The sequence below is a fragment of the Candoia aspera genome, chromosome 7 (assembly GCF_035149785.1).
Source record: "Candoia aspera isolate rCanAsp1 chromosome 7, rCanAsp1.hap2, whole genome shotgun sequence".
Lineage (NCBI taxonomy): Eukaryota > Metazoa > Chordata > Lepidosauria > Squamata > Boidae > Candoia > Candoia aspera.
In genome coordinates, this window is record NC_086159.1 from 56,424,975 (window position 1) to 56,450,007 (window position 25,033).

Sequence of the window (25,033 nt, forward strand, 5' to 3'; positions counted from 1 at the left end):
ACTTAGTATACACTATGTGGTATGCAGACTTCTAAGTCTTGAATTGTCTGGTCATGTTGTGCAAACACAGCCATTGTATAATGCAAGGTGAAGTAACATTTTTGCTGACAAGGGACCACTTTCACTCTATTATTTTTTTTTAATGCCTGAGGATCACAATGGAACTTCAACAAAGGAGATGGCGCTATGATTTCTTCGAGGTGGTCAAGGCATATTAGTATTCTTTAGATGTTTTAATCTTAAAATAATTTTTCAAAAGGATTGTACAGAACTAAAAAGTAACTATTGTTAGCAAGTGTCATGAGTGCCGTTGAGCTAAAGTAATCAGCGCAATGGCACTCATGACAATGACAAGGAAATAGGTGAAGGGGTACAAGTTAAGTAGCCATCAACCCACAACGACTAACGGCTAACAAACAATAGATAAACGGATCACGGAGCCACCCAAGCCATCAGCAGCAATACCACGGGGATCGCCCAGCTGAAAGCAATCAGCAGAAGAATGAAAACCTGAGGATGGGCGATCCTGGAAACCCTCAACCAATGGCAGGGCAACGCATGGGACAAAGGGGGGTGACGTGACCGAGAGCGAGGGGGCGCTGACCGGCGCGGGGTATTTAAACCCCGCACCGGCGCGCTCCTGTCACTCTCAGCTTTTTTCTAACAACGTTGTACCTATCCTGAAATAAACCAGAGCCTGCTTTGCAACCCAGTGTCTGAACGTTATTCAGAGGTAGGCAGCGCATGACATAAAGCTGAGAGTCATAAACTCAGCCTCGCCGAGCCCCACCGGACGACAACGAGCCGCGGGAGGAGTAGACGGCGAGAAGACCAGCAAGATGAGGCCGGAACGGCGCGGGCAAGGAGGGCGAGCCGCGCGGCAAGAGACAGAGGAGGACCGACCGAGGCCAGAGGCACCGCGGACTCCCGGAGCCATGGACGCCCACCCCACCCGACCCGAGCCTCAGCTCCAACCCCAAGGGGAGATGGCGACGGAGGCAACCCGACCGCGGGAGGGAGCAGCACGACTTCCGAAACCAGCGGAGGACCCCGCGCCCCACATCGCACCCCAGCAACGGGCGTGGAGCGACAGCCCCACGGTGCTCGACACGGAGGAGGACGACGGAGACACCCATCAGACGGAGGAGGAAGCGGACCCGCGGCGGAGGGACGATGAACCCCCCCCCCCCCAGGACGCGCCAACGGAACCGGCCCCAGCGGCGGTGCGGGCTGTGGACGAGGAGGCACGAGCTGAACTCGCGGCCATGCGGGCTCAGCTGACGGAACTCCGGACCATGCTCCAGGCGCTTATGCCCCCCGCGCCACCCAATGACGTCCCCGCACAAGCCTACACCCCGAGCGAAGCACCGAACCCACACGAGCCAGCGGAGAGCCAGCAGACGGCACAGGCGGCCGACACCACATCCCGGGAAGCGAGAGGCGGGGCCGCGCAAAACGCCCGGGCCCCAAAGGACTTCCCCATCTTCTTCGATGGGACCCCCTCAAAACTCTCGTTTTTCGTCACCAACGCTAGGGAGTTCATGGGGAGGCACGGACACTCCTATGACTCCGAGGCCGACAAGATCGGCGCCGTGGCGATCAAACTCCAAGACAGGGCGGCGGACTGGTACGTCCAACTGTACGAGTCCAGCTCCCCCGCCCTCGCCACCTTCCCTGCTTTCATCAACGAGATGAAAAACTATTTCGAAGACCCCCTAGCTAAAGTACGGGCGAAAAGCGCACTCCAGAGACTTAAACAGGGCGCACGCACGGTCCCTGACTACGCCCTGGAGTTCAAAGCCCTCGCGGGAAAGGTCTGCGACTGGTCTGAGACCACCCTGCTGGAAATCTTCAAAAAGGGGCTCAACCGCGACGTTCTCCAATGGGCCCTCTACCGCGACGACCCAGAAACGTTACACGGGTGGATCCACCTCGCGGGGAAAGCCGAACACGCGCACCGCACCTTCCTTATGACAACCACGGAAGACACAAACTACGTCGGGAAAAAGGTACCCGCACCACACGGGGGGATGGCCGGCCCCATATACCCAAAAAAGAAGTTCAACCGGGAGCCCTGCGGGAGGTGTGGCAAATTAGGGCACAAGACGGCGGACTGCTTCGCCAACCGACCGCCGACCAGCGCGCCCAAGCCCGCCCCGAAAATTAGCCCCAAACCACCCAACCCGGGGCCGCCCCCTCACCGCCGAATGACCGTGGCCACAGCGACACCGGAAGAGGGCTGGGACGCTTACTGGGGAGAAGAGGACAATACCGACCCCGACCAGCCGGCGGGAAATGCTCCCCGCTTGCCCTGAAACGCGTGGCGAGGCAGGCGGCGGGACAGCAACGCGAACCACCTCAACGAAACGACAAAAGCTCCGTAATATTGGCAGCAATTCAACTCTCTGCCGGCAACGGAGCCACCACGGCCGCGGCACTAGTGGACTCGGGGTGCTCAAAAAACCTTATCCACCCCGACCTAGTCGCCAAACTCGAACTCCGCTGCTTCCCCCTCCCCACGCCGCTGGCATTCCACCAGCTGGACGGCTCCACAGCGGGGGGGAAACCAGCCACGCTACAAACCGAGCCGGTCACCCTGCAAATGGGCACTCACACCGAGCGCACATCGTTCGTAGTCACGCCCATCGGACGGCCCATTGCAGTCCTGGGGATGCCATGGCTCGCGAAAAACAACCCGCGGATCAACTGGGCGACCCGCACCTTCACATTCGGCGACGGCGAGTATCGAGCACCAGTACCAGCTGGCAAAAGCAACCCCACGGTAGGACGAGCGGAGGCGACCACACAAGACAACGCCGCTACCACTGCAGACCTACCGGAACAATACGCCGACTTCTCCGAGGTCTTCGGAGAAGCAGAGGCAGACCAACTACCCCCCCACCGCAAGACGGATTGCCGAATCGACCTACTGCCCGACGTCCCCCTACCTAGACCAAAGATCTATTCGATGACCCCGAAGGAGATGGCAACCCTCCGGGAGTTCATCGATAAAAACCTAGACAGGGGATTTATAGAGCCAGCATGCTCTCCGGTCGGAGCCCCCGTCCTATTCCGGGAGAAGAAAGACGGGACCCTACGGCTCTGTACCGACTACCGGGGCCTAAACGCGGCTTCCCTGTCCAACAAATACCCCTTACCCCTGGTGAAGGACATGCTCGCCCACCTGTCCACGGGCAAAGTCTTTTCCAAATTGGACCTGCGCGAGGCGTACTATCGCATCCGAATCAGGGAGGGGGACGAATGGAAGACGGCGTTCAACTGCCCCCTAGGCGCTTTCCAGTACAAGGTACTGCCCTTCGGACTCGCGGGGGCCCCTGGGGTGTTCATGCAGCTCATCAATGAGGTACTGCATGAACATCTGTTTAAAGGGGTCCTGGTCTACATCGACGACGTCCTTATTTACACAAAAACTTACGAGGAACACGTAACCTTAGTCAGGCAAGTCCTCGACAAGCTCAGAAGGGCGCAGCTCTATGCAAAGCCCGCAAAGTGCGAGTTTCACAAAGACCGCCTAGACTATTTGGGGTATCGAATCTCCGGGGACGGCATCGAAATGGACCCCGCAAAAGTCGAAGCGGTACTAAACTGGGAGCGGCCCCGCAACAGACGGCAACTACAGAGCTTCCTGGGATTCGCGAATTTCTACAGGTCCTTCGCCCGGGGGTTCGCTGAGATAGCCCTCCCCTTAACGGACCTCCTCAAAACCAAAGGGGTGGGGGACACCAGACGCGCCAAGAACCCAGGCACAGTGCTGAATTGGACTCCCGCGTGCCAGACCGCATTCGACAAGCTGAAAGCGCTGTTCACGACGGAGCCAATCCTCGCGCACCCGGACCCAGAACGGCCGTTCGTGGTCCAAGCCGACGCCTCAGACTTCTCCCTGGGAGCCATCCTCCTACAAAAAGACTCCACGGGGCTCCTGAAACCATGCGCCTACCTGTCAAGGAAGTTCTCCGAGACAGAGAGGCGATGGCACGTCTGGGAGAAAGAAGCCTTTGCGGTGAAATCGGCACTAGAAACATGGCGTCACCTACTCGAGGGAGCCACCCAACCATTCGAGGTCTGGACGGACCACCGGAACCTCGAGGCCCTACGAACGCCTAGACGCCTTAGCCCAAAACAGGTCCGATGGGCACAATTCTTCAGCCGCTTTGATTTCCAGTTGAAGTTCATGCCGGGCAAGAAGAACTTCCTGGCCGACGCCCTCTCCCGACTGCCCCAAGACGAAGAGCCCGCCCCAGACACCATTGGGACGGTCCTATCCGCCTCGCAACTGGGGATGGCCGTGACCACCCGAAGCGGCGCACGAAGGCAGCTCGACGCTACGGCGCAGCCGACGGCGGGACAACCGGCGACGGAAAGAAGGCAACCGCAACTACCAGGGGGAATGCGCACGGACCTCGCCGCCGCCCTCAAAACCGACCCCTGGTTCCTGGCAAACCCCGACAAGGTAACGATGGCGCAAGACCTAGCATGGGGGGAAGGCAGAATCTACGTCCCGGACTCGCAACGCCAGGCGATCTTGCATAGGTCACACGACGCCAAGCAAGCGGGACACTTTGGGTTCCTCAAGACCCTACACCTAACACGGCGGCAATTCTGGTGGCCCGCGCTCAGGCGAGACGTAAAAACCTACGTGGCGTCCTGCCCAACGTGCGCTAGGGCCAAACGGGCACCAGGCAAACCCGCGGGGCTATTGCAACGGGTGGCAGAACCCTCCCGCCCATGGGAGGAAATCTCTATGGATTTTATAGTGGACCTCCCACCCAGCCAGAAGAAAACGGCCATTTGGGTGGTGAAGGACTACTTCTCAAAGCAGGCCCACTTCATCCCCTGCACGTCAGTCCCATCCTCACAACAACTAGCCAAACTCTTCCTCATCCACGTGTACAGGCTACACGGATGTCCCGCACGTGTGGTGACCGACAGGGGCACACAGTTCACCTCCAAATTCTGGCGGGCCTTCTTGAAGCTGACGGGGACCCAACAGGCCCTGTCTACGGCTTGGCATCCGCAGACGGACGGAGCCACTGAGGTTCTTAATGCCACCTTAGAGCAATTTATACGATCCTATACGAACTACCACCAGGACGACTGGGCTGAACTGCTCCCGTTCGCCGAAGTCGCATACAACAACGCCGTCCACACGAGCACGGGAAAAACCCCGTTCGAAGTAGTCTCGGGGCGCGACTTCGTCCCCATACCGGAGCTACCTCAACCCCCGGAACCCCAGGTGGACGCCAGCGACTGGGGACGGAAGATCGCGGAAGCATGGCCAGTAATCACGGCGGCGCTGAAGGAGGCACAGGCTGCTTACAAAGAGCAGGCCGACAAGCACCGGCGCCAACAACCGACGTTCCAGGCGGGGGATATGGCCTATCTCTCCACCAAGTTCCTAAAGTCAACCCAACCCTCGAAAAAACTGGGGCCTAAGTACATCGGGCCGTTCCGAGTCACGCAAATAGTGAACCCGGTAGCAATACGCCTGGACCTGCCACACAACCTCCGGAGGCTCCACCCGGTGTTCCACACCAGCCTCCTAAAACCGGCAACCACCTCCCGATGGCACCCAAGCACGCCTCAGCCCGCACCGCTTATGATCGACGGGCAACACCACTTCGAGATAAGGGACATCCTCGACTCACGCAAGCAACGAGGAACCCTACACTATCTGGTCAGGTGGAAACACTTCCCCCACCCGGAATGGGTGGCGGCGCACAACGTTAAAGCGCCTGACCTGACCAGAGCATTCCACCGGGCATACCCCGACAAACCGCAATCAAGGTCAGCAAAACCAACCCCCCCCCCCGCAGGCCTCCCCCCGCCTCCCGTGCCCCAAGGGAAGGGGCCCCCCCCAAGCCCGCGACTTGGGTGGACCTCCCCCCCCCCGGGACTCACTCCCCCCGCCCCGGGCCCACGGGGTGGCGACAAACGATCGCCAGCACCCTCCCCCCGCCCCCTGGCCGCGGGGGAGTGGCAAGCAAGTCAACAGGGCAACCTGGGGGCAACGCCCAGGAGACACAACAAAGGCGACGCACTCCAAATAAGCAAAAAAGGGCCCTACCTGGAGCTGAGCAGCACCCGACCAGCCACGCCTCTCGCCTCGCCGAACTGAGCCAAACAAACAGGGTGTGGTTGGAGCATGCGCACGCCAGGTCAGAACCCGAGCATGCGCACCATGGACACACCCTGGGAAGGCACGTGGTAGAGGGAGGAGCAAAGGGAGGGGCGACAACTACTCCGGCGGGAACTTTGAAAGAAAAAAAAAAAAAAAAAAAAAAAAAAAATGGCGTTTTGACAGCTCCATGGGGAAAACCCAGAAACCCGGGGGAGAACACTATTCGGAAAGGGGGCAGTATGTCATGAGTGCCGTTGAGCTAAAGTAATCAGCGCAATGGCACTCATGACAATGACAAGGAAATAGGTGAAGGGGTACAAGTTAAGTAGCCATCAACCCACAACGACTAACGGCTAACAAACAATAGATAAACGGATCACGGAGCCACCCAAGCCATCAGCAGCAATACCACGGGGATCGCCCAGCTGAAAGCAATCAGCAGAAGAATGAAAACCTGAGGATGGGCGATCCTGGAAACCCTCAACCAATGGCAGGGCAACGCATGGGACAAAGGGGGGTGACGTGACCGAGAGCGAGGGGGCGCTGACCGGCGCGGGGTATTTAAACCCCGCACCGGCGCGCTCCTGTCACTCTCAGCTTTTTTCTAACAACGTTGTACCTATCCTGAAATAAACCAGAGCCTGCTTTGCAACCCAGTGTCTGAACGTTATTCAGAGGTAGGCAGCGCATGACAGCAAGCTTTCTTTAGTGTTTTGTTATTTTCTCCCATAATGAACAGTATTCAATGCTTTATTGAAATAAATGTCATGGAATTATGTAATAGAAATACAAGTTCTGGCTTCTATTAGTTATTTCTTCTTCAGTTTTTCTGACATTTGCTGTCAGAATAAGAATTTTTACTCCAAGATAAAGTTATGGAAAGAATATTATTACTGTCTAGGTAACCAGACAGATTACTTTGCATAATTATTGTCCAAGGGAAGTGAGCATCAGTATGCTAATTCATCACACTATGACTTAATGAGTTTAGCATCAATTGATTATAATTATCAATTAAAACTTAAAATTGTTATAAATTATAACTTAAAATTATTCTCTCAACATGTGATGTTTAAGTTGCATTACTATAAAATCATGACTACCCATTTGAAAAGAATTTGTTGGCTGATTAATAATGTTCACAAGTATTAAATAAGTTAGTAAAAGTTATTCTTATCAGTTAGTTATATAACAGATAAAAATAGTAATAAACATTGGTAATTTAATATATTGTTGGTTTTTTAGAATTATCTGGCCATCCATTCTCATTCTTCTTATGTGACATTAAAGTGGAAAAATCAGGCTGTCGTAGACCATACAAGTCTCTTTTTTCCCCAAAGTTAATTGTTCTATTGCATTATTAAATATGAATAATACATTATGGAATAGATATAATAATGAAGTACAGTGGTATTTATACAAGAACTGTTTCACTAAGCAGAGTGGTCACATGGTTTTTCAACTTAACAACCATGTTGCTTAACGACAGCATTTCTGGTCCTAATTAGCATTGTGAAATGAGGACTACCTGAACTGAATAATAGCTATCTCTTCTAATACTAGTCTTGCATTTCACTTGAGCTATTCTAGATTACCTCTACCTATATAAAAAAGTGATAGGAGATAAGACAATAAAGAGAACCAGTATATAAAGGTAGCAGATTGGGAACTACTGTATTCTAACACTCCCAAATGACAAGATTTATTCAAGACTTGTGATCTGAGCTAACCAAAGAATATGGCAAAGACTAGGCTTTAGTTTATTTATACTTATGTTCTTTGCTCAGATGGAATCCTCTCTTAGCCTATTTTTGAAGAACATACATATCTGTAAATAAACAATGGGTTGTTTACAAGCAACATTACATTGATGGAGGAGTGGATAACTGTGAAAGGAAATTTGTTCATGTTAACCATATAGTGCAAGCTGACCCCACAAATGTAAATTCTGTCCTTTTAGCTCCAAATAATAATTTGTGTTTGTGTGTGTGTTGTTTTTTGTAGGCTAGATGAAAATTTCATAGTCAAGGTTGCTGATTTTGGACTTGCAAGAGATGTGTATGATAAAGAGTACTACAGTGTACACAATAAAACAGGAGCAAAATTGCCTGTAAAATGGATGGCTTTAGAAAGTTTGCAAACACAGAAGTTCACAACAAAGTCAGATGTGGTAATATACTTATCATTATGTAGTCTTGCTGTTTCTCCATATTTCAACACATTCCTGGAAATACTAAAGAAAATGAATTATGTGGTAGTTTAATGAAAGAAAAAAAAGTAACCTTAAACAGAACAAGGCCTCTCTTCTCTTAATTTCCAAACATAAATATGTGTTGTTGTTGTTATTATTATTATTATTATTATTATTATTATTATATGTCCTTATTTCAGATGACAGAATTTTAAACCTAACAGCTAAGAATAGTAAACTTTCCAATCTTAAAATACTAATTTGAATGAATCCTATGAAAAGCTTGACCATGCTCAACTGATTTTGAAACTGCATCTGCATGGGTGTACAACTGCTATCAACTTGAGAGCAATATCAGGCTTCCTACAAGATATTCCAAACCACATTGTACTCCAGAAGTGTGCTGGGCCTGGGATTTTTTTTCTGGGAAATGGGCAGGTTGGGCATGATATTTGAGAACTAAAGGATTGAAATGGATGTGTTAAGGAACTGCAGGGCTTAAGGCATCCATTTTTCTCTTAAGCTTTCCCAGCCATCCCAAAATGGCCATTCACTCTGATGATCACAAGACAGATGCTGGTGGACCATACTTTTTGCTCCCCTGGTTCAGTCTCACCAACTCCATTTTCCTTAAGACTGTGGAATCAACACAGGGCTCAAAGCAGAAATAATCAAGGCTGACTGCAGTGTTTATTGATATAGGGTGCACTGGAAGGCTTCTCACCAAGATGGTGGGTGCCTCCCCTGCAGACAAAAGAAATGCACTAATATTTATACATTACAGAAAAAGAAATGATGTAAACATACATATTCACATGATTATGCAGGCATACATACATACTCATAAGCTCAAGTAACTTTCTGCCCTACTTATCTACTCTGAAGAAAGCTATCGTCTTAGTGGGAAGAAGGGAGGGAGCAAACTTCTTGAATGCAGAGATTTGTGGGTTGCTGTGGGAATGTCCTGATAAAAGTTAGCAAAAGCTGATATGAGATAGCTTCCATGGTTGTTGCCACATACCTTTATGTTTCAATTTGGTTTAAACTGGACCATTCATCTGAAAACTTACTTTTCTCACAAGACTTAAAACCCAATTTAACCCATCTGTATGTATGATACGAAAATGCATACATACAGCAACTTATTTTTTTATCAGTTTTTTATAACAATGTTTTTACAACTGGCTGTGCTTCATTCATAGAAATCTTCTTTCTCCTTGTAATTTTATTTTGTCCTGGAGATTAATTTCTTGTTTGGCCTTCGTTGGCTTGAGGCCATTAATATAAAAATCACAAAAGATTACTTCCATCTAGCATGGAAGACGTCCCAGATTCAATTACTAGCTTCCCCAGTAAAAAGGTGAGGTAAAGAAAATCTGCCAAAGTAGAGAATATTCGAGTAGATGACTATGCTAATTTTGTTGATGTAAACCAGAAGTGTACAATTTCCATCAGCTTGAGGTATTCAGCTAGTTTTGCATAGCATGTTAAGAACAGATGGGACCAAGATCAGGGTTTTTTGGGGGAAAGGCATTTTAAAGGGGTATAATGACACCTTACAGCCCTCCAAGACTTAAGACCTACCCCTTAAGTCTGTTCTCTGAAATTCCCCAAAATGCAACAACAGAACATTCAGAGTTTTTGGCCTGACCTATTTGTTGGTAACATAGCATTTAGTTATGAATGCTTGTGCCTTTCTTTCACAGCCTTATGATTTGATTTTTATGTTCTTTTTGTTAGTGGTCCTTTGGTGTCTTACTTTGGGAGCTGATGACAAGAGGAGCACCACCTTATCCTGATATCAGCTCTTTTGATATTACCGTTTACTTACTACAAGGAAGAAGGCTCTTGCAGCCTGAATACTGTCCTGATCCCCTGTAAGAAAAGTTTTTAATATATTATAGAAATCTTGCTAAATTATGTTGTTAAATGTAATGGATTAAAACTCACTTTTCTGCTTTTTCACTGCAGATATGAAGTCATGCTCAAGTGTTGGCATCCAAAACCTGAACTACGGCCAGCCTTTTCTGAGTTAGTTTCAGATATATCCACAATCTTCTCCACTTTCATTGGGGAACATTATGTTCACGTGAATGCCACCTACGTCAACGTGAAGTGTGTGGCACCATATCCATCTCTATTGTCATCACAAGATAATATTGATAGAAATGTAGATACATGATGAGGCTTGTTAAACTGTGCTAAAGGGGTGGGGCATAAATAGCGGCCAACTACTTTTTAACTTTTTTTGTGAAACCACTGCATATGTGTATAAATGTTGTTAAAATTGCACTATTTTGAGGAGGCAACTCAGGTTGCTGAAAACTACAAGGTAATGTATTGTTCAGATAGAATTTTCAAGTGTGATGGGCAACTGCAGTAACCACCACTACAGTGGAAACACTTCATCTACTGCCAAATATCACTCATCGTGAACAGTCCAGCTGCTGTTATACTTTGTACAACTGATGATTCAGAAACTTCTCAGTTACTCATAATGTGAGACACTGAAAGAGTTGCTTTTACTGGTCAACTGCTTTTCACTGAATAAGGGCCAAGCTAAATAAATATTCCAGGGTTCAAAGATTTCACTTCTCTATTGAAGTTTATTTGGTATAGCAGCTACGCTACTATACAGGTAGCCCAGACCAAATGGACATTAATCAGATTGTCCAGCCATCACTATTGAGTTTTAAAAGGAATTTGAAATACTGCTTGCAATACATCAGATAATTATTATGCCATATTGGGGATGTGCAGGCAACATACAGAGCATAATAAATCTTTAAAGAAAATGTTTCTGTACAAGAAGAAGAATGAAATCTTTGAGAAATTCCTTTACCCAGTAGGCTGAAGAGTATGTTGAGTATGTGGACAAAGTTCCAGAAAGGAGGATACAGAAGTGTGCACAGGAGCAGTAAAGTTTTAGTAAAAATGGCTGTGTGTGAGTCAAAGAAAAATTACAGCAGAAGAAAGATGAACAGCTTGAATCCGGGTGCCAGCCAATTCACCGAAATGGACTGCATCTTTGTATTATTGCTGCTAAATTCAGCACATCACATTTAAACAACTTTTTGTTAAAAAAAATGAAATAAAAATCCTGTGAATACAGTCCACAGTTGCTTGATATTGTCAACTGGTTCTTAAGATTTTGGCATGACATATGCCTTCCTGATGACCAAACTATTTTTTTAAAAAAAATTTTTTTTAAAGGCTAACTTCTGACTGAACATCGTATTTTGTTTCTGTTCCTGTGGAATCCTGTGCATTCTACTGTATAGGCTATTTGATGTAGAATCAACAGATAGGTGAGGAAATTTTTTGTGTGTATGTGTATAAGCCTTTCAAATCATTCTATTTTTATACTGATTTTTTAATTAATTTTATAGATAGGTGTATATATAAAGGCTTGGGTAGGGTATAAAATATTGCACTGTGAACTCTTCAGAAATATTTTATCAGCTTTTAATAATTGTAAAGTTCTTTAAAAACTCTGATCCTGTAAAGACTGGAAAGGCAAAGAACTGTTGCATACCACTTGTAGCCCAAGTGTTTAACCCCCTTTGCTGGAATCAGACATATTTTAACATCTTTGAGGAGACAGTGCTTATAAAGAAGCCAATTACAAGGGAGATTTATTGTTCCAGAGAAAGGACACCACACTGAAAGATTTATGATGCAATTGGTAAGCAAACTACTTGCTGATAATACTGGATTATATTGAACTGCCACATCCATTTTAGTAACAAATACTTCACGTCTGCTGAGAAAGCAATATTACCTGTAAAAGGCCTTAGCACAAAAAAATAATTCTGCTTCAGGCAAAGAGAAAAAATGCTTGAAGGTTAAGGCAAATTATTATACTACGGTTTAATGTAGATAATATAAACCTACATACACAGGGAATGCAGGGTGCAAGGTTGAACTACTGTAATATTTATGTGATGAGATTAATGCTATGTCTGGGACACCTGTAAATAATGTCCAATTGTTGTAGGGATTTGATGTTTTACATTCATATACTTGCCAATAGGATAAATGGTACTTACCTTTTTAATTGTGATGACCTAATAAAAAATAGAACATTTGTATGTTGACTATTTGTGCGAGTGTGTGTGTATAATATGTGCATGTATGTAAATTCAGTTGATTATGCCAAGACTTGAATTTACAATCATTTGTGAAAATGTAAGAACTAGAGGCAAGATAATGACTTTGGATGATTCTCACCTCTTAGCTGAGCAGAAGCAGATGCCTTGTGATTGAAACAAAGAGGATATACGCAGGCCCACAACCAGGGTCTGTGTGAGCCAGGGCAAACATGGATTCCGTGCCCATTTTGGTGCCCGTCCAGGGCTCATTTTGGTGCCCCCCCCCCAGCGTGGCACCCGGGGAACACGCCCCGCTTGCCCCCTCCAGTTGCGGCCCTGGATATATGTAAGACAAAGGTGGCCAGCTCTAGGACACATCCATAATGTATCTGTCAACACATTCTCTGAGCTGAAGATTACAAAAGTTCATAGCATGATACTAAGGTTGCAACCATATGACTGATGATGACTATGGCCATCAAGCCATTTTACTCTCTGGATGAAATTATCCAGTAATCTCAAATGCACACTTTTAAAACATTTCCTTATCACGTTAACTGCATATCAAACTCAGTTATGTTGGCTTTAGAAAGCAAAAATTGTGAAGAACAAGCCTTTCTATAGCTCACAGAACTTAAGTCACTGAAATGTAACTACTGGCCAAAAGTAAAGCAAATGATCTTCAGATGTGTTGGATTACAATTCCTGTTATCCCCAATTACCTATGCCATTCTCTACTATCTGGGAATAATGAAGACTGTAGTTCAGGTCATCTAGAGAACAGGTGGGGAGGCTGACCTACTGTAACTGATCAACATCATTGTGGGTTTAGCTATTTTTGTGTTTTAAATTAGTTTAAAACAATGTCAATAGTGACATAATCAGGCATCAGCCTACAATAAATACATACGTACTTTGCTATTGATAAAGCTACACAGATCAGTTTCCTACACTAAAATGTCTTTAACAGCCTGTATACTTTGAAAAGTTGGATTTTTTTTTTAAAGTCTAATCAGTGTATTCAGGATAGAATACAAATGAAATTTCACTCCAGCCCACAGACAACCTTTAACAGCTTTGATCTCTTACTTTGCCCCTATGAGAAACGAAGTATTGCTTTGGTGATTAAAATTTTTGGTACTGTAGAAACAGTTCTAAGTAATTATTTCTGCATCACATTAGCATAACAGGATATAATTGTGTGGGCCGCCCAGGGTCACATATGTGAGATGGGTGGCTATATAAATTAAATAAGTGAACAGGCTGCTTCTCTTGATTTCCTTGCAAGTATAAGCTTATATACTTACATACTGATACACTTATCAGGTGGCAGCTTCAGATGATCTTGTCTTGGAACCTAAGCAGGGTCAGGAGGCATGGGGAATACTTGGATGGGAGACCTCCAGGAAACAGACTAGATGAGACGTCAGAAAACATCCCAAAAGATGGCAGTATGTAAGTTTTATTCTTCAATACTGCTGCTGTCTGAATGTGCCCTGGAAGTCACCAAGAATTGAGTTCGTTTTATGAATGAATGAATGAATGAATGAATGAATGAATGAATGAGAGATGAAAGGAAAGACCTGGAAATATGCAAGAAGTGTTCCCTAGGCAAAAAAGCTGGAACATTCCAGAACAAAGAGAGAACATTCAGAAGAACTCAGACACCTCCCTAATTCACTGGGTTTAAGAAGGGGGAGGAGGTACTACACAATCAGACTTGCAAGATTTTGTTATAGCCAAACTCAGTAAAAGTAGTTTTAGCCTTCCTGTGGAGTTGAGTTCCTGGTCTGGTCTACCTAGTGAGGCTGATATTAATGCACTTTAAACTAAACACAATAATATAATGCTACCCAGGAAATTAACTGATACTGTATAATATTTCCTTGCATCTTAACAAAAATATAATCAACAGTAACATTTTAACAACTTATGCCTGCCTTCCCTATTAAGGTTAACAAGTAAGAGAATACTAAATCATATTTTGACTTCCCAAATTATTCTGTAAGTATTTCTGGCAGATGCCCAAACACATACTTAGTAACTGCTGACAACACGGACATGTGTAATGCACCAGACTGTTGGGGTTTTTTTCCCCCAATAGGCAAGTTAGCAAATAACAGCATATGACACAGCAGGCATCATGGAAAGGTCTATACAGAACAGGCAGCTTACAACTTGCATATCTTCTGTATTATTAACACAGTCTTCTCTACAGTCTCTCTCTCTCATTGAGACTTGATTACATACAATAAAACCTAAATAGAATGATTCAACATTAGGATTTCTCACTCTAACTAAATTGTTAATACCAAAGAAAACAGGAAACTTAACTAATGTTAATTCCTATGCTACCTAGAAGTCTGGCTAAACCTCAGATCATCCAAGCAAAGTAGTATTCATTCATTCTGTTAATGGAGAATCTTCTGTTTACTCTTTGGAGTATGCATGGAATGAAAAATGTTTTCTTTTAAACTCAAAATATTGCATATTGGAAGTTTTGTCAACTGATTTTGGAGCTGGCCTTGTTGTTAGAAACAAAAAATAGGATTATTTGCCTAATCTGTCCTTTAGCAAAAGCAAACCCTAAACTAATTTTGGGTGTTTTAACCATGTCTGTTGGGCTGTAAAAATCTGGACAACCACAGAAAAGTCTAACTCATACATTCTAATGTAAGAAGAGACAGGCTGGCTCTATGTTTTTTAATGTTTTTCACAAGTCATACTCCTTTCAGTCAATCATCCTTGTCAAGAAAGGACATTCTGGCACAGAGTGTTGCATTAATTCCAGTCCATTAAAGGGTTACTTTAAGAATGTATTTAAAATAAACCTAAATCTATCTTGCCTACGTTTAAACTTAACTTTGCAAATCGTCAAAAACACAGGCTGCCCCTCAATATTTAATGATTTGTCCTTTTTTTCTGGCTGGTAATCAAAAACAAGGAAACATTAATTTCAGTTCCTACCTGGTAGAGGGAGGGAGGGAGGGAGCTCCTCCAAGAGAAAAACTGCACTTTCAGAGTGCCTTTAAAGATGGCACATTCCCTGCATAGGCATCCTGAATTTCAAGTCATAAACAAAAGGATACAAGAGTATGAAGATGAATAAACAATGACAATGAAATGAACCATTACACAAACCGGGTAACACACTCTTTTCAAACGCACTCAAAAAGCAAAGTCTCTGAAATAGCCAACCCAACCAAGTAAACTACCAACATAGAGTTTTAGGGAAAAAAAGACAGTAACTTATGTTGAGGATAGCTTGATGAATTTAGCTGTGCATTTGCTGTTTTGTCTTGCAGATTGTGGAGCTTTCAAAATATCTTTGAAGATGAAGACGCTCACTGCATATGTAAAAACATCCTGAACCTTAACCTAGATCATGTACAAGGAACATAGCAGGCCAATCAAACCAACATGTACTAACAATTGCATTTATATTATTTCTGTGAACTTAAAACACAGTAGTACATATTCATAAACAAATGCTTTGACGTTAGTGCCAACATTCTACCTAGTTTTCTTCGGAAGGCTAGGTACATTAACTGAAGCAGATTGTCTTTACGAGGAACTGCAGTGGCTTTCTTCCAGGCAGTCAGGCAACCGCATGTTTTTCTGTGTTGGCTGCTGCTAACCAATGCATCACGGCCTCAGAATCCACACAATTTATTTGACCCAGCCAGGTCATCAATAAAGAGCAGCAACAAGATTATGCATATGTTCAAGCACCACTTGAACAATAGGTAGGTGGAATACTAATGGGTGGGGACATCCTGAAGGCTCAGGGATCAGATTAAGTGAAGCTCAAACTTGTGCTGATCTGTCTTCACATGGCTGGAAATAATCAGCAACATTACAGCACTTGCCCAAAACACCATTGGTTGCATCCTGGTTGTCAGCTTGGCTTATCTTGGTGCTGACCCCTTCAGATCAAGATCATCTTGCACAATGACTTACTGTAGTTTCTGAGTAATGTAGCTGATGCCAAGAACTGTGCCTGATGGATTGCTCTTCGCTCTTTTGGAATGAAAGATAAGAACCATTAACATGGTGGAAAGAATTTGCATTTTGAAACAATGTGAAAAATGCAGGGAGTTGTTCCATTAGCCCACAAGCATTACCAATCAAGAAAGATGCATTCTTGCCTCTGTTCCCTACAAATCCTGGTGCTGCCTCATTGTGATGACTTTGGGCGTTCCTGAGAGGATTGAATGAAGAATGCAGGGAGTGTATAACAAGAGTATAAAATCCTAGCACGAGGCATGAAGATCATCCCAGCTGCACCAACTAAAGCAAGCAGTGATATAGGAAGATGTTTTAGTGGGAGATAGATTTAGTGACAATAGCAAAGACATTGTTTCATACTGTGTGGGAGAAGGCAATGGTAAACTACTCCTTTTTTTTTAAACCAGAAAAATCACATGGATAAACAATATAAAGTGATCATGATATAGTGCTAGATGATGGACCCCTCAGGTCAGATGGCCCTCAACATGCTGCTGAGGAAGAGTTGAGGATCTTTCAGAGTACTACTCCTGCTGCTTTTCCCGGCCTCCCTGCACTTGCGCATGACCTGCACTGGGCCTCACCCCTCTCTCCATGGCACCCCCAGTGCTTCTTATCTGGGACTCCTGCTGCTTCCCACTTAAAGACCCGTGCATCTTGGTGTTCTGATGGCAACTGGGACTACTGAGATTGTCATCACTAAGCGATGAAGTCATGTGACATCACACTTTACAACAGCATCACTTAGCAATGGCAATCCCAGTCCCAATTGCCATTGTAACCAAGGACTATCTGAACAGACTTTGTAGACAACCCTTTAATATAACAATTATTCAGGTTTATGCTCCAATTACTGACGGAGAAGAGGAGGTTGATGAGTTTTATGATCAAGTTAAATTTGAAACTGGCAGAACATGGAAACAAGATGTGCTGCTTGTGACTGGAAACATGAATAGCAAAGTTGGAAAAATTAAGGAGGAAAATGTAGTTGGATTCCATGGCCTAGGAAACTGAAATGAAGCAGGAGAATGATTTATAAATTTCAGGGCAATCCAATTATTTCTTCACTGCTAACACAGTCTTCAAAAAACCAGAACAATACCTTTGTACATGGGAATCACCAAACGGAGAACCCAGAAACCAGACTGACTAAATTATTGGTAGAAAGAGGTAGAAGAGCTCAATTGTAACAGCTAAAATGTGGCCAGGGCTGAATGTGGAACAGATCACTAACAGTTCATGTGCAAGTTCCAAGTTAAGCTAAAGCAGCAGAAGAAAGCCAACTAATTTTCATGATGTGACCTTTAGCATATACCCACCATTCTTAAGGAGAACATCATGATTGCTTTGAAGTCCTGAACCTCACTGACAGAGAATCAGAGGAACTGTAGAATTAACTTAAAATAAATAATTAAGAAGACTGCCAAAGATCAAGAAACTGAAGAAAGCAAATTGGATGTCAGAACAAACCATGGAAATTGCAAGAAGGGAAGCCAAAGCCAAGAAAGGCGAAGATCTCAGGAAAGAAGTTAAAAAAGAATTTTAGTGATCTGTTAAAAAAGACAAGAAGCAATATTAGAACAACACGTGTAAAGACACTGGGCACAGACATAGAAAAACAAAGTTTTCCAAAAGATCTCTGAACTCAGAAGGAGGTTCCAACCTTGAATTGGCATGCTAAAGTATGCCAATGGATAGACAGCAACTGATTCAAAGAAGATTAAAAAAAAAGATGGAAAGAGTATAGAGATGTGTATAGTACAGTGCAGTACAGATGTCAACATCAAATATACCTTAGAAGATATTCCCTACTTACAAGAACTTTTAGTACTAGAAGGTAAGTTAGATCAGTAGTCTGGTCATTACCAAGTCAGAAGGTTATGAGAATTGATGGAATATCTACAGAAAAATGGCAAGGAACAGAAGAAGAATCAGTAAAGGTTCTAACCAAGTTATGCCAGCAAATCTGGAGAATGACACAGTGGCCAATGGATTAGAAGAGGTCAATCTACATTCCAATACTAAAGAAAGAAGACTTAATAGAATGTGCAAACTATCATACAATATCCTTAGTTTTGCATGCTAGGAAAATAAAGCTTAGGATTATCCAATGTATATTAGAGCCCTACATGGAAACGCAGATGCCAGATGTTCCAGTCGGCTTTAGAAAATGTCAAGGAACATGAAGCGCTATTTCTGAAACCTACTAGATAACTGAGAAAGCCAAAGAATATCAAAAAGAAGTCAGTAAATACTTCTTTTATTATAGAAAAGCCTTTGATTATGTCAGTCATGTCAAGCTGTGGAAGGTACTTCAAAAATGGGAATCCCAGAACATCTCATTGCAAAGTCTATATATAGGTCAGGAAGCCACAGCACAGACACAACATAGTAAAACAGACTAGCTCCAAGTCAGCAAAGGAGTGAGACAAGGCTGAATTCCCTTATTTATTCAGTCTATATATGGAATATATATGGAGGAAAGCTGATCTGGAAAAAATGTGTATGGTTTTAAAACTGGAGGAAGAAACCTCAATAACCTGCACTATTTTGATGACACTATTCTGATATCTGAAAATGCAAATAATCTGCAAATTCTAGTAATGAAAGTCAAGGAGCATAGTGAAAAATGGGACTAAGATTAAATATATATATAAAAAAACCAAACTAATGACATGAGGTAGAACAATCAGTCTTAGAATTGAGAATTGAAGATATTTATGGGTAGATAGCTTCCTGCCTTTTTGTATCAACAACACTAAATGACCAAGCAGTCAAGAAATGCGCTGCAGACTAGCACTTAACAGAATAGCAATGAAGGCCTTGGAAAAGATATTCAGATGCCAGTTTCTGTCTATACCTACACAGATCAAAATCATCCAGGCAATGGTATTCCCTGTAACATTCTATGGAAGTGAAAATTGGACTTTGAAGAAGTAGGATAGAAAGAGTATTGACGTTTTTGAACTTCGGTGTTGGAGAAGATTCCTTAGAATACCATGGATAGCCAAGAAAGCAAACACACATAGGTTCATCAAACAAATAAATTCAGAGTTCTCACTCAAGGCACAAACTACCAGGTTCAAATTATTATATTTTGGACACATTATGCAAAGACCTAGCTCTATCAAGAAGTTTGTAATGCTGGGAAAGGTGGAAGGAAAGAGAAGAAGAGGATGACCAGTAGCAAGGTGGATCGATTCTTTTACAGTGGTGATGGGTGTACCATCGCAAGACTGGAAGGAGCAAGTTGGGGACAGATAGTCATGGAGAAAATCCATCTATGTGATTGCTAAGAGTTGACACCAGCTTGATGGCACATAATCAAAATCATGGCTCTGTTATACCAGTTGAGTCTATTTCCTGATGGTCTCCCATCTAAGTACTAACAAGCATAACACTTTGTAGTTTCTGAAATTAGCTAAGACCTAGGTGAATTTCAATGTGCTAAATATATATGGAAATCCATACTTAGATGGATATCACAAGTTTCTTATTTATTTATTCATTCTTCAAATCTAGTCACGGCCCAACTCACTCAAGGAGTGACTCTGGGCAGTTCTTATAGCTGCAGACAATTTTTTGTTGCAAGACATTTGCTGTTAAAAATAGAACCATGCATTAATCCTATAGCATTTTCAATATACAAGGTGCTTTAAACATTATCTTCCCCATAACCTGCCCAAGCGCATGTAATCTGCTTGGAGTTCACACAGATATTTTAATGGAAACTGAACATTTCTTGATTGTTCAAGTAGCTTCTACACATGCCTACTCTGCAATACAGACAGCGTTAGGGTAGGACTGTGCATTTATATAAAAAAGCAAGACACATCTGGTGTTTCTACATTTCTATAAACGTTATAATTTTGTTTTTCAGATAACCTTGTGGAAAAGGATCCCAGAGGCTCCTTGCTTTATTAGATCATCTGCTCCACCTCTGTTATCAGGGAATGTGACAGACTTACATTATTCATTTAGGAGAATGGTTGGCACTGCTGTTGCCTCTCTTGGATTAAAAATATGAATCAGAAAGAAAATGAAATTTCCAGGCCACTTCTCACTGAATAGTTTGAAGTAAGGTGTAGATTACAGTTATATCACCAAGTCTTTTTTTCCCCCACAATTTCATTGAAGTTAATGGAAAAGGAATTGCTTTTGATTTTTCCCTCCAAAGAAAATTAAATTTCAGATGAATTATCATGGCTGGAGTGCTCTGTTCCTGCACTTAGTTTAATTACAAAGTGGATAATGTACACATCAGAGTGCTCTTTAGGTTCCCATTCTCCAACCTTCAATTAAATCCCAACAGGATCCATAATGAGAATTTCCCATGGAATTTTTTCTAGATCAGGAACCATAAAAAACTAAGGAAGCTGCAGAGTTTATTACAATGAATACATCTAAGTATTTACTGCACAGAACCATGGTCTAGAGAAGGAACTGGGACTTCCAGGATGACATGTTTGGGGAAGGAGAGCCAGCTTAGTGCAATGGTTAAAGGTACTGGACTAGAAGTTGGGAGGTCATGAGTTCTAATTCTGTCTTAAGCATGGAAGTTGGCTAGGGGAGCCTGGATTAAGTACCTTTTCTCAGCCCTAGGAAGAAGGAAATAGCAAATTTGTCCATGTAGTCACCACGCACGTGCGCACATGCGCACACGCACACACACAGTCTTGTTCTAGAATACCTAATTAGGGGCAAGCTAGGATGTGTAAAGACAGAATAAATTTTACTAACTACATATTGCAAATTCCTTATGTTAACATAATGAGTGGCAGTGCTTCTTTAAGAATAATAAAATCTTTTCACAGGCAGCAGGCATGGCATATGGACTAAAATCTGCAGGAGGCCTGGATTATTCTAAGAAAGACCTGGCTCAGGAATGGTCTCACTGGAAGAAGGTCAAGCTTTAGTTAGGCATGGTTATGCCTAAAGGAGAATAAAGCAGAGAAGTTATATTTATCTTACTGTATATCAGGATAGAATCATATATTAGTCTAAAGCTCATCAGTAACTCTACATTACCAGTCTGCCAAAAGCTTTGGAAGTCTATTTCCCCAAAGTGCAGTGAGAGAGCAGAGATAAAGATATTTTCAAGAAATAAGCAGGAGAAAGGAGGATTGGAGTGCTATGTCACAATGTTGAGAACTGTAGCGAGCACATGAAATTTTACAGAACAAGATTTACTGTCCAGGGACAATAGGAACTGATATAACTGATATACATTATAGAATTTCCAGTTGTAAGAACACTTTTTATAAGAGATCAATCTCATCTAAAGCAAATGTCTGAATATAGCATGGAGAAGATTGTAGATAAAGAAGTAAGAACTCAGCCAGAGAAGGCCAGAGAGGAAGCAGATTATCTTAGATACTTTTCAGACAGGGTTCAGGCCCAGGCATGGGATAGAAACACTATTGGTCACTCTGTCAACTACATCAGAATCTTGAATGTGGAGTGTGACTCTCTGCACCCTGTTAGACCTCTCAGTGGTCTTTGATACCATTGATCACAGTATCTGACAACTTATGGGGACTGGAAGAAGTTGGAAGAAGTTTGGACAAGTTATAACTTAGTCCCAGGGATTCCTTACAGTCCATCTCTTCCAAGTTGACTTCACCTATTCCGTGCATTCATCCAGGTAAGGGATGCTTAAAGTTTTATCCTTATGAGAATTCAGGAGACAAGATAGGCTTTGGAACACTTCAGACTTTGAGGTTCATCTGACACCATCCTAGCTTTCTGCAAGTTATTGAAACTTGTTTTGTTTGAAGAGCATTTAGGATTTAATTGGATGGTTATGTGGGTGGCCATTTTTTATTTTTTGTAATTATTTATGCTGTTTTATATTTTATGTAAACCTGATTGACCTGGATGGAATAAAAGTGCTACAGTAAATAAATATGGGACTTGTAAAAGAAGCAGCACTTTGTATTGTATTTCTAGATGCAAAGATTACTGCAGACACTGACTACAGCCAGGAAATCAGAAGACATTTAATTCTTGGGAGGAGAGCAATGACAAATCTCGATAAAATAGTTAAGAGCAGAGACATCACACTGACAACAAAGGTCCGCATAGTTAAAGCAATGGTATTCCCCGTAGTAACATATGGCTGAGAGAGCTGGACCATAAGGAAGGCTGAGAGAAGGAAGATAGATGCTTTGGAACTGTGGTGTTGGAGGAAAATTCTGAGAGTGCCTTGGACTGCAAGAAGATCAAACCAGTCCATCCTCCAGGAAATAAAGCCAGACTGCTCACTTGAGGGAATGATATTAAAGGCAAAGTTGAAGTACTTTGGCCACATAATGAGAAGACAGGACACCCTGGAGAAGATGCTGATGCTAGGGAGAGTGGAGGGCAAAAGAAGAGGGGCCGACCAAGGGCAAGGTGGATGGATGATATTCTAGAGGTGACGGATTCGACCTTGGGGGAGCTGGGGGTGTTGACTGACAGGAAGCTCTGGCGTGGGCTGATCCATGAAGTCACGAAGAATCAGAAGCAACTGAACGAATAAACAACAAAAAAGAAGCAGCACATATTTGATACTAAATGCTTCCTTAAACCAAAGATGGGCTATATACTGTGGGAGGAGACTATTATTCTAGCCTTGTTGCACAATAGAGTCATGTAAACATGCCTGATACACAGTTTGTAAAATAAAATCTTGCAACACAGAACACAACACAACTGGGATAAGCACACAATTGGAAGGATATATGGATATGAGTGATAACTGTTGTCTGTCCTAGTGATAACTATCAAAACAAAGAGACCTTATTGCCATACTAATTTCCCACAAGGCCACAGGAGAAAATTAGCATAAATATATTTACTGTTAAAAGAAATTTTGGGAAATTGATAGTATGCAAGATGCAAGAGTCAGAGAGTAGAGATCCAGAAAACAGTAAATATTTTTAGATATGGGATGCCTGACACAATCATCAGCGAGCACTGAACAGTTTATCCACAAACAAAGGGAAAATAGAGCCAGCATCAAAAAGTAAAGTGACTGCTGAATAAATCTGTAATCTCAGAGTCTAATTCTTATTTATCTCTCTTGCACTCAGAAAGATTCCATTACAGAGTTCTTCTGTATGGATACAAACTGCATAACCACACAAATCTATAGGTGTGGGCTGAAACAAAAATAATAGCCACTAAATCTTATGGGATGACTACTCTGGGAGGCAATGAACTCTGTTGTAATCTTAGACGCCTACAATCTCAACAGCTGTAACAAGAGATACAGAATGATATATGACAGGAACTATGGGGAAAAAAGTAACACCGGAGTTACAAGGAATGGAAAAAAGTCAAAAGCATTACAACATAAAATAGGTCAAGAATTAAACATGTTTGGATCCAGACAACTTTTAAAATAACCAGCATCTTTCATGTATTTAATCCATGTTAGGTGTGACTTCATCAAGAGTATTTCCTAGTGATTCGTGACCTTATATAAAAAGAGATCATAAAGTTCATTGGTTGTAAATATTTACCAGAAATAGTGTTTCAGTTTCTACAAGCCTATTTTCAACAACAAGAATGATATATCATGATTAATAACTCTAATTATTAATAGATCTAATTGCACACATTCATGATTGGAAGGAAATAGGCAGTTCTAGAATAACATGTCTTGCTCTAACACATTTAGCTTGGAGCAAGCTAGGATGAGCAAGGACAGAAATAAATGCTTTATTACTATTAGCTAAAGACTACAAGCGTCTTAGGTTAAAGAAACAATGTGTAGTAGCAGAAAGCAATTCATCAATAAATAAGCCCAAAACTACCATCAAAAGAAATCAGAAAGTAATTCTCAAGCACTTTGTCAGTAAGTAGGGAAAACAGAAGCCCTTTTTAAAAGAAAAGGATGTATTTTTAGATAATAATAATACACAGTATTATTATTGAAAAACTAAATGCAAGAAAAAGAGGTTTCTGAATTTTTATTAACTGACAAAAGGTAGTAAGGTAAAAGGAAATAGGTATACGCTTCTCTAAATTTTACAGCAATATAGCAACAAAAATATACAAAAAGTTCAGAAAATGTTTATTATGATTGGATACATAATTCTAAATCATAATGCCTGGTACTGGTAGTGAAGTAGAACATTTAAATAGCAAGGTTTACCAATAAAACTCAAAAATGTAGGAGTAAATTTTAATTGCTGCTTTTCTATATTTTATGTAGCTAAAAGGCAACAAATTCATCTTCATGCTAAAGTATATTGGGTGACTTCAGAGCAAGGAGAGTGGGATTGAGGACAGGAGTAACAACTAAAAATATAATACTTTATGTTACATATTTTCCTTTAGTAAGGAGAAATTCATTCTGCAAACTAAATGTATAAATACAAATTTAGCATTTTTCCAAAAGGATATAAATATTTTTAACACAACCAAATAATTAATATGTATAGTTAGTTCTTTTATTAAAAAACTATTAATATGTCTATTAAACATATTAATTTCTTATTAAGACTGAGACTGGTATTTTACAGCACAAGGTCATCTATTACCTTTTCCCATTCTTCCAAGAAATGTATCATTGTTTCAAAAGAAATCACACTTCCGCCCAGGAAATCCAGGGGTATT

At 42.7% G+C, this 25,033-nt stretch overlaps 1 protein-coding gene across 2 annotated transcripts in view; it reads left to right on the plus strand.

The window, feature by feature from the left end:
- Positions 1-12,427, plus strand: part of MET (MET proto-oncogene, receptor tyrosine kinase) — a 112,814-nt gene extending 100,387 nt beyond the window's left edge. The window contains exons 19-21 of one of the 2 annotated variants that reach the window (XM_063309480.1): positions 8,144-8,309; positions 10,071-10,207; positions 10,302-12,427. In XM_063309480.1, the coding sequence (XP_063165550.1) occupies positions 8,144-8,309; positions 10,071-10,207; positions 10,302-10,512 (514 nt within the window). In that variant the 3' untranslated portion in view covers positions 10,513-12,427. Of the gene's footprint in view, positions 1-8,143; positions 8,310-10,070; positions 10,208-10,301 lie in introns of those variants that run through there. The other variant, XM_063309481.1, reaches the window with a different exon arrangement.
- Positions 12,428-25,033: the final 12,606 nt, after the last annotated feature.